Source organism: Carcharhinus amblyrhynchos, chromosome 5 (genome assembly GCF_965287045.1).
Source record: "Carcharhinus amblyrhynchos chromosome 5, sCarAmb.v2.hapA, whole genome shotgun sequence".
Classification (NCBI taxonomy): Eukaryota; Metazoa; Chordata; class Chondrichthyes; order Carcharhiniformes; family Carcharhinidae; genus Carcharhinus; species Carcharhinus amblyrhynchos.
The window spans coordinates 91,845,688-91,863,161 of NC_137328.1; the positions used below are offsets into that span (position 1 = coordinate 91,845,688).

Below are 17,474 nucleotides of genomic sequence, written 5' to 3' on the forward strand. Positions count from 1 at the left end.
TCCAACTAATTTATCTTCCCCGTAAATTTGCTCAGTGTCCCAACATCCACTTCACTCTGGGTTGGAGAATTCCACAGATTCACAATCTTTTAAGTGAAGTAATTCCTCCTCATTTCTGTTTTAAATGTTCCACCCCTTAGCCTAAAACTATAGTCTCTTATTTTGTGAAAGCCCAACAAGGGGAAACATGTGTTTATATCTACTCTGTCAATCCCCTTTAGCATCTTTTATACCTCAATTAGATCTCCTCTCCTTCTTCTAAACTCCAGCGAGTATCGACCTAAACTTCCTTCATAAGACAAGTCCTCATCCCTGGAATCAATCTGATGAACCTTCTCTGGGCTGCCTCTAATGCATTCATATCCTTCCTCAAGAAAGGAGACTAAAATTGTGCGTAGTAATGCAGATACAGTCTCACCAATGCCCTATACAGTTGCAACACCACCTCCCTATTTTTGTACTCTATTCCATTAGTGATGAATACCAAAATTTTAACTTTCCATGATTCGTGCATGAGGATCGCTCTGCACTGAAGCATTTTAAATTTTCTCTCCATTATTGAAGATGGTTGAAGTTGGGCGATGCGCTGAGAAATTCCTTCAACAACGTCCTGAGGTTGATTGATCTCCAACAACAAAACTCGCCACTGCAGAAGGCCCTTCAGCCCACTATGTTTATGCTGCCCATCAAATACCATCTATACTAATCCCGTCCAGAGTCAGAGGGCGGGGTTTTATGGTGTCACTCATACCAAAACATGAAATCCCACCCAAGATCAATGGACATTTCTATTTTCCACCCCTCACCCGCTCCAATTCCTGTGGCGGGCGGGATGGTAAAATTCCGGCCATACAGTCTTGTCTTACTAGAACTACTTGGTGCCACATCCAGCTGAATGCTGTTTTCCTGATGTTTAGCATTGTAACATGTACTACTTCGGAAGAAAGGTAGGAAGGGGAATTCTCCTAAAAGAATTCTAAGTGTCGAATTTGTGTGAAAACTGGAGTAATTCACGCTGTTGTCTTCGGTGGGAGTTCAGAGAAGAATCTCCTACACTTTGTGCACTGCAGATAGCTTGAATATCATTAAATTTCCGGGGGCGGGGCCAATTCCGACTCGAGAAGCTTAAATCAGCACACTGAGCGGGCCACTGTGCAAGTTGACCACCCCCTCCCAGCTGAACCTCCCCTGACCCCAGCTTACCCCAATCGCTGGCCTCCCTCCTTTCCCACTGATCCCAACTGCAGAGTGGCAGCATGATCTCGCACCCCCACTGATCACCCCTCGGCCCTGACCCCATATGTCACACCCCCTTGGCACTTCCCGATGCCCAATACACAGTGCCAAGGTACCCCTTGGGCAGTACCGGGGGGCCCAGACTGGCACTGCCAGAGTGCCAATGCCCGGAGGCACCATCCCTCGATGCCCAACCTGTAGAGGACCCCGATTGCTCCCCCTTCATTCCAGCAGGGTCAGGCCGCTAGTTCCCTACAAGTGGGGAGCTAGTGTAATCCCTGCTGGAATGAAACACTCTGGCGGGGTGGGAGACATGAGCGGGCCTGGAGACTTCAGTCCTGGGCCCGCTAATGATATTGAAATAATATTAAAATGACCATTTAAATAATCTGTGCGTCTCTCTGCCAATTGCCAGTGTGGAGCAGATGCCGCCGGAAATCCTTGTGTCTCTAGAACTGGGAGATTCAAGCTCAAGTACTTGCACAAACCCCGCAGATTGGCCACAGCAGCATCTTCCCAGCCGCTGCACTAAAAGATTAGTGCAGCCGGATGGGAGAATCGCGGCCAAGGTTTTCATAACGATGTTTCATTCCTACCTGTATATTGTTAGCTGGTGAGTAATCTCATCCTCACAAGTCTCAGGAAATGAAAAACTTAAATCCATTTTTCAAAGTGGCACAGTGGTTAGAACTCCTGCCTGACAGCTTTAGGGATCTGGGCTCAATTCCAGCCTTGGTCACTGTCCGTGTGGAGTTTGCATTCCTCCGGATGCTCCAGTTTCCTTCTACTGTCCAAAGATGTGCAGGTTAGGTTGATTGGCCATGCTAAATTGACACTTAGTGGCAAGGAGAATTAGCATGGTAAATACATGGGGTTATGGAGCTGGGGCCTAGTTGTGATTGTTGTCAGTGCCAGCTTGATGGGCTGAATGGCCTCTCTCTGCGTTGTAGGGACTCTATGCTTCTATGATTCTACTAATGTATTCTGAAGGACATTCCAATGCAAATAAACACATATACAGTACAAGAGCTGATTCACTGAGGATTTTTAGCAATGTGAAATATATGTGATGAAAATCTGCTGTCATTTGTTAGGGTGGGGCATCTTTATACATTGAGCAAACATTCAACTGCACCAACAACTATTGCTGTAGAACATGTAGTAGATACACTAAAATCTTTTCAATAGTGTAATATTTTCTCAGGGTTATATGCTATCATGGATGATGACATCATATGAATTCATCAGATTGGATTACTACCTTAACTGTTGTTGGATATCCATTCATCTTTGTTTGCAAATGGTTCCTACATTCTGCCAATCAGATCTTGCTCAATACTTCTATTTTGATCTTGGAGCTGGCTAGATGGTCTTTTTCTAATCCAGCACATTCTTATTACCCTACCTTGGACATTTCCATTCATCTGATTATCCTGTGAGTTAGTAATTATAGTCAGTGAAAAATTAGGTACGTTCTTTATGTTACCTCTTCTGGTTCCAATCTCATTTGACTTGTTCTGGTTCTTTCCAGTTTTTTTTTCAGATTGCTTTCTGATATTATTAAACTTGACCATTTTTCTCTCTTTCACTCCAAGAATGATTTGTTAATGTATGATAACCCACAGCCAATCAATCACAGCAAATTTCCATCATATTGACAGCTGATTGTGAATAATCTTCCTTAAATTAATTCATGTAATGTTTGTCTTTATTTGTATCTGAGTGACCTGCAGGAGACATTCCTGAACCATTATTGAAATAGGATTTGAGCTATTCATCACAGACTCATGAGATGGAGGTTGATACAGCGCATTTGTTGGCTGGTTGCTTGAAAAACTAATAAATGATTAAGAGGTTAGAATGTTCACTGATAGCTTAGTGACTCTTGACTTATAATCAAACAGTTTATAGAATCTGAGAATCTACCGCATAATAGCCAGCAGATCTCTTCTAGTGAGCAATAAGCTAGGAGCAGCATTCTCCTGGAGTACAATATTTGATTTGGATAGTTAATCATCTGCATCTTCCATGAGAGGCCTATTTTATACTCTTGATTAGCTTGTTTATTCATGTAAGTAATGGTTTATTTGGGAGTTCATGAACCAAAAGCAGGATGTTGTCATTCACTTTTGTAAGATATTGAACTGTAGTTTTGAAATCCTTATTAATTTGATTTTCACGTATTTCTGAAATATTAATTTTAACAGCAGTTGTCTGATTTATGATATTTTTTATTCTCCCAAGTAAAGAATTGTGAGTACTCGTATACTAAAATAAACTTGTTAAAACTCTAAAAGGCATTCTGAATATTTTTCAGAAATAATATAAAAGCAGACAGGAATAACTAAATTAAGAAGGATTTTGCATTTTAATGAACTTGTTTTAAACATTTATTGGATGCACTTTTGGTACTGTGCTATCTGGAGATTTAATGCAAACTTTGGATATTTATACCATATCAACTTATGCAAATCACGTTGTCAAAATTGATTTATTTTAATAACAAGTTCTTTTGTGAATCTGTTCCTGGCATTATAAGGGTTACATAAAAATGATGCAACCGGGCCTTTGTTAACATAGTCATTTTTTTTTGTAGATAAAGGATCACGACTGGGCATAAAGATAGAACAACCCAAAATTGTCTCATACCGAGGCAGCAATGCCACTCTGCCCTGTAAGTTCTATTATAAACCTGTGCCTGCACGTGCAGCTCAAACCCCTCTCAAAGTCAGGATCAAGTGGACCAAACTCACCTCAGATTACCTCAAGGAAATTGATGTATTTGTTTCACTGGGAAACAACTGGAAAAGTTTTGGCAACTACCAGGGAAGAGTTTTTCGTGAAAATGAGAATGATGCCTCCATAACGATCACAGATTTAACATTGGAGGACTATGGTAACTACAAATGTGAAATAATTGAGGGACTGGATGATGTCACTGGGACTGTGCTGCTGGATCTGCAAGGTACAAATATGTGATTCTTTCTATATGTAACAGAAGTATTTGTTTAATAACCATTAAATGGTGGGGTGAATTTCTTGAAAAGCATTTTGCATGTCTTTATTCAGGGTGAATGATGTAATATTAAAGGACTGTGATACCCAATACCATCAGCTAGTTTTTTCCGGGTAGGGACATCATTGCCACTTTTGTGTGTAGGATAGCGAACTTTGCTGATGACACAAAAATAGGTGGGAAAGCAGGCTGTAATGAGAAGATAAGTCGACAAATGGATATTGACAGGCTAGGGGAATAGGCCAGAGTCTGACAGATGAAGTTTAATATGGATAAATGCAAGGTTATCCATTGTGGCCAGAAAAATAAAAGGGCAAATTACTATTTAAATGGGAAACAGATTCAAAAGGCGGTCTGTGCAGTGGGATCTGGGTGTCCTTGTGCATGAGTCTCAGAAAGTGTGAATGGAGATGCAGAGTGTTATAAGAAAGGCAAATGGAATCTTGGCATTTATTGCAAATGATCTAAAGTATAAAAGTAGAGGAGTGTTGTCACAATTGTATAAGGTATTGGTGAAACCACACTTGGAGTATTTTGTTCAGTTTTGGTCACTTTTTTGAGGAAAATTCGTGGCACTGGAGGCAGTTCAGAGAGATTCACTAGATTGATTCTAGGTTTGAAGGGGTTGTTGTATGAGGAGCGGTTGAGTAGCTTGGGCTTGCACTCCTTGGAATACAGAAGAATGAGGGGGACTTGACTGAGGTATATAAAATATATTAAATGGGATTGATAGAAGTAAATGTTAACCAAAGGGGCTGCACGGTAGCATAGTGGTTAGCACTGCTGCTTCACAGCTCCAGGGTCCTGAGTTCAATTCAGAAAAGAGATGGATAAATATTTGATCAAAAGTCAGATAAAAGGCTATGAGGAAAAGGCAGGGAAGTTGCAGGTAGGATGAGATGGAGAAAAGCAATGACCATGTAGAATGGCAGAGCAGGCTGGAGGGGCTAAAATGTCCAGCAAACATGTCCTCCTCCAAACTCAGCAGCACCTCTGCTATGCCAGTTTCCGTGTGAAGCTGGTCAATAGCTGCCAGTTTCATTCACTGATCTCAAAAATACCACAAATTCAGTCAAACTCATCTCAGATTACAAGCACTTCAGCACAAGACTGACCAGACACCTTTCTCACAGCAAGCAGACAAGCCTGAATCACTTAGACTGGATTTGAACACAGACCTCAGAGGTTCTCCCACACCTTCCACAGTTCCCATTGAATTCAATTTTAGTAAGGCTGCTTATTGCCACATTCATTCAAATATGGCCTTAATATCAAGGGCAGCCGATCTCAACTCACCTCTCGAATTTGGCTTTTATGTCCATATTTGGACCAAGACTGCAGCCAGGGTTCCCTGGTGCAACCCAAACTAAACCTCTTTAAGAAGCCTCTTTAATTTTGTCAGACTTCTCAATTCCTTTAATCCGCCTATTTTTCTTTTCTCATTTGTTTGTCTCTCCCTCCTTCAAATATCATAAATATTTTGACCATTACCTAGTCTACCTACATTTATCTTTATTTGGACCTTCTGGTGTATTTATCTCTCTTGCCTTGTGATATTTCATAGAATCTCTACAGTCCAGAAGAAGACCATTCAATCCATCGAGTCTGTATTGACCACCCAGGCCCTATTCCCGTAACTCCTCATATTAACCCTGCTAATCCCCTGACACTAGTGTCAACTTAGCATGGCCAATCAACTTAATGAGAACTTCTTTGGACTGTGGGAAGAAACCGGAGCACCCAGAGGAAACCCACACAGACATGGGAAAGTGTGCAACCTCCACACAGTGACCTGAGGCCAGAATTGAACCCGGGTCTTTGGTGCTGTGAGGCAGCAATGCTAATCACTATGCTTCCATGCCTTTCTATTAAAGCACTATGAAGTTCTCAAAATTCTGGACTCTGCTGTACAGTCTAGAAATAATCACTTGGTGTCCTGTATTATAAGAAGATCTTCCTTCCTAAAGAACATAGCTATTTTAGAAAATCGCAACTCTGACATTTGGTATAATTTTCACTGAGATTTAATTTTCACTAAGGAGAGGAACTCAATTACATTATTTAGATCCACCTTCCTTAAAATAGAAGATTATAACCATCCCATCAATTTTATGATAGGATATTAATTCTGATGTGCTTCAAAGTATGCAAACCATTCTGGAAAATATGAGAAGAAGAAAGCTGCAAAATAGATTCCACCTTCTGATTATAGAAGGAATAACCAGACGGGTACTTATTTAAAAGTATCTATGTTTAAGTGATCTATTTCATGTAAGATAATTGAACAGATTATAAACTAAGGCAGCATTAATAGCTTGAGATGAGATATTGGAAAGACCCATATGAGGAGTCGCCCTTATAGTGTAGCGATGTCCCATTTTAGCACTGAAGATAGAAATAGAATTTACAAAAGATTAATTAGTATGATACCATAGTTGTGTATGTTTGTACTACTGAGGCAAATTTCATAAATAGCAGAAATTATGTTTGAAACAAATTGCATAGTCTATTTTTCTACTTCGACCATAATTAATTGTTCCCAGGAAAAGCGCAGGATAGGTTTGATAAAGTGTAAATCTGTCTGTAACAGTAATGCATGAAACCTCTGCAGAAGCAGTATGGCAATCCGTTACCTGTCAAAACTCAACTATTTGCATTGAAACACAGTCAAAATGTGACCTATTTTAATTCATCTCACTCTAAAAAATAAACACTTCCTTCGTGTGTTGAAAGAATCAACTATTCCATTTCTTTTGGTAATGAATTGTACTCTTGACCTTTTCCCAATGTTGGCAACTCTGTTTCTAAATGAAAATTTAGGGTTCTGTCTTAATTTTTTCTTCACGGGATGTGGGCCCATTGCTAATTGCCTTTTTCACCGCCACCTTCTTAAATCGTTGCACCTCATGTGATGTAGGTACACCAACAGTGCTGTTAGGAAGAGAGTTCCAGGATTTTGACCTAACGACCATGAAAGAATGGCGATATATGTCCAAGTCAGTTTGAGATACAAACAGGGAAGGACAGCATAATGAAAGATAAACTATTCCCACTGGTTGGAGATTCCAGACCTAGGGGGTAGAGTCTAAAAATTAGGGTCGGACCATTCAAGAGTGATGTTCGGAAGCACATTTACACACAAAGGGTATTAGAGATTTGGAATTCTTTGGATCCGATTTTACCATCGCGTTGTGCCTGTTTTCGGGCATGAAAACTTGGTAAAGTCGGGCCTGAGGCAAGTAGCGTGATCCACCCTGCCTTCACATCGGTTCACCTTTACCAATGCCCGAAAATGGCCATGATTGGGACCGCACACGAAACGGGCGCGACGTCGATTTAAATGCATTTACATGCATTTAAATTGACATAATGGGCTGCACGCCCAACTTTACCAGCACTTCCCCATTTATCACCACAGTCGCCCATCCAGAATCGACGTGAAACAGACATGTTCCATAAAAGGCCAATTCAGACGCTCCAGTTAGTGAAGAGATAAGTGCCTAGTGTCCGACGGTGGGGGGAAAGGGGGTCCACTGCCACTCTGCCTGTGATCAGTGTGGGGGAAGGAAGGGTCCGAGATTGGTGTAAGGAAAGGGGTGGGAGGGGCCCACATTCAGTCTGGTGTGGGGTTGGGGGGATAAGCTCATTTGTATTTTGTTATATTTATCCTGTTTCAGACTGGAGCTGGAAGTGTACAATTTATACAGCAGTTACCTTTTTGATGCTCTTTTCCCCAATCGGGAATGGTGTAAGTTTGCTACATTGGATAAAGTAGGATGAACCAATGAGGTAGCAGGTCAAACTCCCATATCAATCAGTAGTGGGATCTGCAAATAGGCGCTGCAGTGTACCACAAGCGGCCTGACCCGTAAAGTGAAGTGCAGTGTTTTAGTTCATGCCCCACGTTTTATTTAAATTATGTTTTTCACTGCAATTCTGATTAATATTTATTGGCACATGATTTGCCACAATTAATATACAAGATTTCAATCACCTCCAATTAAGGATCCTACCCTTCAAAGAATGAATACCCAATTACACCTGAAAATACAGCAACCAGATTCATTTTATTTTCAATATTTCTGTTGATACTTTACAGTTCTTCAGTGAAACTTCAGAAGGGAAAAAGGCAATTGATTTGAGGTTTTACCTGAATAGAAAACATGTGCTTGCAACATGCTTTCTGTGAAGTGCCTTAGTTTCAGTATAATTTTTGTTCTCAAGAAGAAGAGGGACACACATTATTGGAGAGTCAGCTTGGAGAAGCTCAGCAGAGCACTGCGCACTATGACAGGAGAGTGGTGGGAGCACACCAAGGAACTCAGCTGGAGAAAAATAGTACTACGCCTGAGAATCTGGGGCAGAAAAAGGAGAAGTGCAAGGTCAGGGAGCCAAAATAAGTGGAAAGTAACGCATCAGAGAATTGGAGCACAAGAGCAGGAGCGATAGAAGGGCAAGGAATCAGGGCAGGAACATAAGAAATAGGTCGAGGAGTAGCCCATTCAGCCCACTGAGCCTGCTGCAGCATTCAGTACAATCACAGCACATCTTCTACCTCAACTCCACATCCATGCCAGCTCCTCATTCTGATGATATGTGCCTGCACACATTATAACGTATTATAAGGGTTAAAGAGGGACTGGAGAGTAGCACCTCCCATGGCCAGAGAACATAGAAGAAGACTCTGGAAGCAGCTAGCCAGCCTGCCTGCTGGAAGCAACACCATACTTGGAACTGTAAATAGCTAATGCCTACCAATAAAGGTGTTCACGTTCAAACACACAAGCCTCAAGATCTCATCACCATGAGAGCCACCGCCATCACAACATGAAGAACCCACATTATGACATCGATATCCCTTGAGAGGAGCAGAATAACATGAGATATCCAGGGTAAGAGAAGAACAACAAAACCTTAGAGAATCAGAGACCTTTAAGCTGACCTCTCTACCTTCCTGCTAGATTTTAAGTAGAAACTGAATGTTTTATATCTAACCATTCAACAAAAGCTATAGAATTTTACCAATGGTCCATTCCTGATTATGTGACTGGCACAGATTTGTATTGATAGGGACTGTGAAGCTTACCAAAGTGTGCCAGTTGTACTTCTAGTTCATCCTCCATGCTGTCAAAATAAACTGAGAGTTACTTTTTAAACTTAAATTGATCTCGAACTTGTCCTACATATCTTGGCACTGTCCTATATTTCTCCAATGCAAACTGTTGAGAGTAGATAAAAGAATCTCACTTTCAGTTTTGATGAAAACTCGTCTCAACCTGAACTTTGTTTCATTCCCCGAATGCCGCCTGACCTGTTGAATATCTCCCACGCGTTTTAATTTTCCCGAAAGGAAATTTCAAGATTTCACCTGCGTTGGTGAATGAAAATGAACTTAATGGCACAGCTTAATTATGTGCAGACCCACTGCCTCCGAATGGGGAGGCACAGGTCGAACCCACCCATTGGAAGCGAGCTCAAGAGTTGTATTGGCCTGGAGATAGCTATTACTGAAATTTCAAACTGGGACCATGATTGCTTCTGAGGAGTTAATGAGATGGGGAGAGGGATTCGGGGGGGCAGAGGGGCAGAAAATAACATGCAGAAAGGCAGTGCAGAAAGTCACACAATTCAGTCAATTATAAATAATTTAAATTTGCTTTCCACCTTGAAAGCTGACAGATGTTATAATACTTGATTCGATTTGACTTGATTTATGCGGAAAGGTTGCAGGCATGCATATGTATGTATGAATAAATTTATAGTAATGAGTCCAGTGAACAAAAGCACATGCGGTTCTCTCATTGGTTCTTCACCAATTTTGCCACAGTGTTTTGACAATCTGCTCTGAAAATTAAGATCCATACACGGGATTTTGCAGAGGAAATGTGCAAATTGTGTGAGCAGCACAGTCAGATTGTGGCATTACGGAGAAAAGCTGGAGAAAAAATGTCAACTGCAGTCTGCAGGTGTTATTAATGAATAATTGAAATTTCATAGAATCAGAACACTCCTCCCCCAGGTCCTAACAAGGCATTGTGAGGAATGCTAAATGAGCAAGTATTTGAATGCAAGTATCTAATTATAAATATGCCTGACAGCCTGTGTACCTTTGTGTTTGTGCTGCTTGCAACAATCATGTACGTATGACTCTTCATGCTGTTAGAACAAAGTTAGAAGGGATGAACTCCCTCCTCTCTTTGTCCCACTCCTGAGTAGATTATAACCTAGTTTGAATTTAAAAAGGTGATATTGTCAATTCAATATTCGTACTTCACTGTGTGTAGCTCAGTGTAAGAAATAAGCCAGCCAGGTTCCTTAAATTAGCAAGTACATTGGTAAAGATGCAGATGTATTTAACAAAAAGGTTTAAAATGTACAAATATATACAGGACAGTGACACAATGGTTAGGACTGCTGACTCACAGCATCAGGGTCCTGGGTTCGAATCCCATCTTGGGTCACTGTCTGTGTGGAGTTTGCATGTTCTCCCTGTATCTGCTTGGTTTTCCTCCACATGCTCTGGTTTCCTCCCACATTCCAAAGATGTTTAGGTTAGGTGGATTGGCCATGCTAAATTGCTCCTTAGTGTCAGGGGGACTAGCTGGGGTAAATGCAAGGGGTTATGGGGATAGGGCCTGGGTAGGATTGCAGTCGGTGCAGACTTGATGGGCTGTATGGCCTCCTTCTGCACTGTATTATTCGATGATTCTATATCTACTGCAACATGCACATGTATGATTAAATTTTACAGAGTATCAGATCTTAGAACTTAGCCAATTAAAATACTACCTTCAAAAAAACCTATTCATGGACTGTCAGGATGCTTGTTTGCAGCGGAATAGTCCTTTTCCACAGTAGTTGCTGGTACTTGGGATTTCTCACTGGAGCGATGGCTCCATGGTTGGTTGATTCTCTTTTCTCCTGGAGACAGTGGCGTTAACTTGGAATTCTTGGTTTGCAGTAATGACATCTTCTAGTGGGTTTTCGAACTGCAAACAGCTGAGCTTTGCAGAAAGAGGTTTTGGGAGAAGAGTAAGGGGGTTAAGGTTGTTGCTCCTTCTATTCCTGTGGCAGTCTGTTCAACTGTTAGTTCAAATTCAGAATGTTTCATCGACGTGTTGTCTCAAGCAACCACCTTCTGGTTTGAACCTGGGGTTGCTTAGCAACTGGCCAAAATTGTCTGGCTGTTCACGCTGATGGGATCTTCTGGTCTTGTCGACAGGGCACCCCCGCCATGGGTTTCCTGGCAGCATGGGGTGCAATCAGTGGGAAATGCCATTGACAAAGGCAGAACCAGACATCCCTGCTGCCAGTGAACAGGGAACCGCCTCCTGTCATGAGAAATACGCATGATGTGGGTATGCCGGCATTGGACTGGCGTAAACACAGTAAAAAGTCTGACAACACCAGGTTTTAGTAGGGTGTCCCTCGAAAGCTTGTGAGTATATTATCAAATAAATAGGTTGGACTAAAACCTGGTGTTGTCAGACTTTTTAATGAGAAATACGCTGCAGGGAAGCTAGCAAGTTCCCCCTCTCACCCCGCCACTGTCTCTGAGAGTTTCATAGATTCTATGTCTCCATAAATAGCTTTTGGTCTTCACAAGTGCAACATCGCAGCTGCTGTAGACTATTGTCCTTTGATTAGCAGAAGTGTTCTTTTCAAAACGTTCTATATCTCTAGCTGATGGCATTAGCAGCATGGTGGCACAATGGTTTGCACTGCCGCCTCAGCGCACCAGGGACCCGGGTTTGATTCCTAGCTTGGGTCACTGTCTGTGCGTCTGCACATTCTCCTTGTGTCTGTGTGGGGTTTCCTCTGGGTGCTCCGGTTTCCTCCCACAGTCCAAAAGATCTGCTGGTTAGGTGCATTGACCATGCTAAATTCTCCCTCAGTGTACCCAAACAGATGCTGGACTGTGTAACTTCATTGCAGTGTTAATGTAAGCCTACCTGTGACACTAATAAATAAACCTTAGAACTTTATAAATTAATGCATTACGCAGAATATTAGTTCATAACAGTGCAGATATATTCACTTCCCTGTTCTTGTGTTCCTTATTTGATTCCAGGGGTGGTGTTCCCATACTTTCCTCGCCTCGGTCGCTACAACCTGAATTTTGTTGAGGCTCAGAAGGCTTGTAAAGATCAGGATGCAATTGTTGCTTCATTTGAGCAGCTTTATGATGCTTGGAGAGCAGGAATGGACTGGTGTAATGCAGGCTGGCTGAGCGATGGTTCGGTGCAGTATCCTATCACCAAACCCAGAGAACCATGTGGAGGAAGAAATACAGTTCCTGGTATCAGAAGTTATGGATTAAAAGATCAGATGAAGGACAAATATGATGTGTTCTGCTTTACATCCAACCACAAAGGTATGAAATTCAAATGTTCTGCTCTGTCTTAATGATATAAAATTTTTGATGCGCGAACAAACATGGATCAGTAGTATGGTTTCGGCTTAGTCAAACCATTAGATTTGAACAGTACTGAACAGATTCATTGCAATTCTCCACTGAAAAGGAAAGTCTTCTACTCCCTCTGCTGTAGCAATGCCATTGACCTGAGAAAAGATTTCTTACTTTGCCTCTCCCTTCACAGAGCTCACGTGTATCTGAGGTTCGCAACTGTGGCTGCAGGCCATCCAGCAAAATGCTTGCCCCTTCTCAATAATGACCATACAGGTTTATAGCTATTCAGAGGGTGCCTGCACCTTGAGGTGCCTTCATTGTAATCAGTAGCGCCCAGCAGTTCCAATGTGGTTGCCAGCTGTACATCGCTGCAAGTTCTCCTACTTCTTTATTCTATTCATTCATGGGATGTGGGTGTCGCTGGCCAGACCAACATCTATTGCTTGCCCCTAATTGCATTTGAGCTGAGTGGCTTGCCGTACCATTTCAGAGAACATTTAAGAGTCAACCACCTTACCACCAGGAAAGGGTGGCAGATTTCCTTCTCTAAAAGACATTAGTGAACCCAGAGTGTTTTACGACAATGGATCATGATTTCATGGTCATCATCAGACTTTTAATTTCAGATTTCCTCTTCTGATTGAATTCAAATTTCACCATTTGCTGTGGAGCAAAGTGGGAGAGGAAATAAACACAATAACTATCACTGGACAAAATGTCCTGGTGAAACTAATGGGGCTAAAGGGCTGATATAATATGTCCCATGGACTTAATGGGTTGCATCATAGGATTTTAAAGGAAGTAGCTGCACAGATAATGGACGCATGGGTCGTAATCTCCTAAAAATCCTGAAATAGTCCCAGGGGATTGGAAAACTGCCAATTTATCACCTTTATTCAAATAGAAAGGGAGACAAAAAGCAGGTAACAAAAGGTCAATTACTTGACATCTGTCATTGGGAAAATGTCAAGAGTTCATTTTAAAGGGTGTAATAGCAGATTTAGAAACACGACATATAATCAAGCAGAGTTAGCATGGCTCCATGGGTAATCATGCCTGACAAATGTATTATAATTCTTTGAGGTTGTAATCAGCAGAATAGATAAAGGGGAACCAGTAGATGTAATATAAGAACAAAGGACAAAGAAAATTACAGTACAGGAACAGGCTCTTCAGCCCTCCAAGCTGCACTGACCATGCTACCCGACTTAACCAAAACCCCTACCCTTCCGGTGACCATATCCCTCTTCCCATCCTATTCATGTGTTTGTCAAGACACCCCTTAAAACTCACTACTGTATTCGCTTCCACTACCTCCCCTGGCAACAAGTTCCAGGCACCCACCACTCTCTGTGTAAAAAATCTACCTCCTATATCTCTTTTAAACCTTCCTTCTTGCATCTTAAACCTGTGCCCCCTAGTAATTGACTCTTCCACCCTGGGAAAAAGCTTCTGACTATCCACTCTGTCCATGCCTCTCATAATCTTGTAGACCGCTATCATGTCACCCCTCAACCTCTGTCGTTCCAGTGAGGACAAACCAAGTTTCTCCAACCTCTCCTCATAGCTAATGCCCTCCATACCAGGCAACATCCTGGTAAATCTTTTCTGTACTCTCTCCAAAGCCTCCACATCCTTCTGGTAGTGTGTGGCCAGAATTGAACACTATATTCCAAGTGCAGTCTAATCAAGGTTCTATAAAGCTGCAACATAACTTGCCAATTTTTAAACTCAGTGCCCCAGCCAATGAAGGCAAGCATGCTGTCTGCCTTCTTGACTGCCTTCTCCACCTGCATTGCCACTTTCAGTGACCTCTGTACCTATACACCCAGATCCCTCTAGCTATCAATACTCTTAAGGGTTCTGCCTTTTACTGTATATCTCCTATCTGTATTAGACCTTCCAAAATGCATTACCTCACATTTGTCCAGATTAAACTCTGTCTGCCATCTCTACCCAAATCACCAACTGATCTATATATATAACCTGCTGTAGCCTCTGATGGTCCTCATCACTATCCGCGAATCCACTAACCTTTGTATTGTCCACAAACTTATTAATCAAACCAATTACATTTTCCTCCAAATCATTTATATATATTACAAATAGCAAAGGTCCCAGCACTGATCCCTGAGAAATGCCACTCGCCACAGCCCTCCATTCAGAAACTCACCCACTGATACCCTCTGTCTTCTTTGACCGAGCCAGTTTTGTATCCTATCCATCTTGCTAGCTCATCTCTGATCCCTTGCGACTTCACCTTCTGCACCAGTCTGCCATGAGGGACCTTGTCAAAGGCCTTATTGAAGTCCATGTCAACAACATCCACGACCCTACCCTCATCAATCATCTTCGCCACTTGCTTGAAAAATCCAATCAAGTTCACGAGACACGATATCCCCTTCACAAAACCATATTGCCTCGAGCTAATACATCCACTTATTTCCAAAAATAAAACTTAAATCCTGTCTTGAAGAATCCTCTCCAATAATTTCCCTCTAACTGATGTAAGGCTCATCAACCTGTAATTACCCGGATTTCCAAAAAGTGTTTGATAAGGCACCACATAAAAGGCTGCTTAATAACCATTTTCACAGGTCTGTGTAGAAATTATCAAGAAATTTTATTTGTAAATTTGCCCACATCTTTTTTTCTCTGTTTATTTACTTCTCCAGAGATTGCATAACTGGGATTTAGTATCATTCTGATAGTCCACGCACTTCTGGTCCATTTCCAGGGCCTCAAAGTTCACTCCACCATGTGAGAGGACTGGATGATGCATGTAGGTTGTGTGATATTTGAATGCAACAGAACCAGTTAGTTTTCCCTTCTCTTTGTTTGTTGTTATGTATATTCGACATAATTAGTTCCCAAACTGATAGGGTTTACTTTTAACAGCAATCGTGTGTTGGCATAATGACGCAATTTAATTATTCTTTCGCCTACCATATTCTTTATGGCTCATGTAAAATGCAAAGAAAATTGAGCCAGGATAGATTCATCTTTTTTTAAAACAGTTTTATGTAAAGAACGGCAAATAACTGGTTGCATTTTTTGAAGGCAGCAATTGAAGCTGAGTGAAGCCAATATCCTCTTCTCTAAAACTGTAATGTCACCAGAAACATGCAATTGAATTGCCACCTTGTAATTCCTTAGATCCTTTTTTGTCTTAAATTTGCTTTTACCGCAGTAGAAAATAACACACTGAAATGAACTGAAATTGTTTGGATTAAGGATGAGTATTTAGTTAAATTCAGGATAAGTTCAGGTCTTAAACCCATTATTAGTTTGGATTTTAATCTTAATATAAGAGCAAGGGAATCCTCTTGTCAGAGACCGACAAATAGTTCCCCTCAGTTTGGTTACTGTCAGCGACTTAAGATGCCTACAAGTTACTAAGTGACCCGAGTGGGTCACATTGAAAAAATAATGTGTATCATTTTAGGAACATAGAAACAGGAATAGGCCATTCAGCCAGTCGAGCATGCCTCACTATGCAATATGATCGTGGCTAATGGGACATTTCATTATCTTTCACACATACAATCAACTACACATAATGAAAAAGATTGGACAAGCCTATCGGTCAACTTCAGAAACAAAAATCACCCATTATGCAAGATTTCCTTGCAAATGCCACCCCAATATTCAGACATTATTTTGGTAGAGCTAGGCAGAAAATGAGCCAGGAATCTGTTCCATCAGGCCCAATTGTAGAATTATCAGATCTTTCAGTATCATATCCCTGAGTTGAATTTGGATGGGTACTGCTATCGTGCAGGTAACTGCAAATTAAATAAGCTCGTAATGATGGTGGAAAATCATATAGTGTATTCTCCCTCATCGCTACTTGCAATGATGTCCTAGCTGAACTGGAACAGCTTGGGAGTAGCTAGCTTTTTTGGACAAGTCTTCAGCAGGACTGCTGGAATAGAAACATAGAAATATAGAAACTAGGAAGCTGGAGTAGGCCATTCAGCCTTTCAAGCTTGCTCCACCATTTAATTGATCATCAAATTCAATATCCTGATCCTGCCTCCCCTCCCCACCACCCCCCAATATCCCTCAATCCCTTCAGTTCCAAGAGCTACAGCCAATTTTTCTTGAAATCAGACAATGTTTTAGCCTCAACTATTTTCTGTGACAGTGAATTCCACATATTCAGCACTCTCTGGGTGAAGAAATTTTTTCTCACCTCAGTCCAAAAAGGTTTTTTTCCCTTATCCTCAAACTATGACCCTTAGTTCAGACTACTCCTCTCTTGCACCTTCTTCCATTGGGAAAAAGATACAAAAGTCTGAGGTCATGTACCAACCGACTCAAGAACAGCTTCTTCCCAGCTTCTGTCAGACTCTACACCCTAGCTATGACTGTAACACTACATTCTGCACTCTCTCCTTTCATTCTCTATGAATGGTATGCTTTATATATTGCACAAGAAACAATACTTTTCACTGTATACTAATTGTGTGACAATAATAAATCAAATCAAATCATTGGGAATATTCTTTCTGAACCCTCCCTGTCTAATTCTGTTTGTAAGTTTCTATGAGATTCCCTCTGAATGCTGTCAGGGTTCACAGCATTGTTGGTGTCCTGGCTGAAGATAATTCCAAAACTTTCATCGTTCGTAGTCATCTGCTGGGTTTCCAACATGAGGGTAGGATGTTCATGAAGCCTTATTGTCCTGTTACTCACTTAGTTGTTCACCACCAATCAGATGAGCTCAGATGGGTTCTAATCCATTGATTTTGCAACTACGCAGCATTTTCTGTACCTGTTGGCTTTTGAAGATTAGCATGCTGGTAACCC

The 17,474-nt window shown here is 41.4% G+C and overlaps 1 protein-coding gene across 3 annotated transcripts in view; it reads left to right on the forward strand.

Annotated features, from left to right (window-relative positions):
• hapln1b (hyaluronan and proteoglycan link protein 1b) overlaps nt 1-17,474 on the forward strand; it is a 108,565-nt gene that overhangs the window by 78,049 nt on the left and 13,042 nt on the right. For all 3 annotated transcript variants that reach the window (XM_080189176.1, XM_080189175.1, XM_080189177.1), the window contains exons 3-4: nt 3,833-4,201; nt 12,324-12,626. In XM_080189176.1, coding sequence (XP_080045302.1) covers nt 3,833-4,201; nt 12,324-12,626 — 672 coding nt within the window. The remainder of the gene's footprint in view (nt 1-3,832; nt 4,202-12,323; nt 12,627-17,474) is intronic.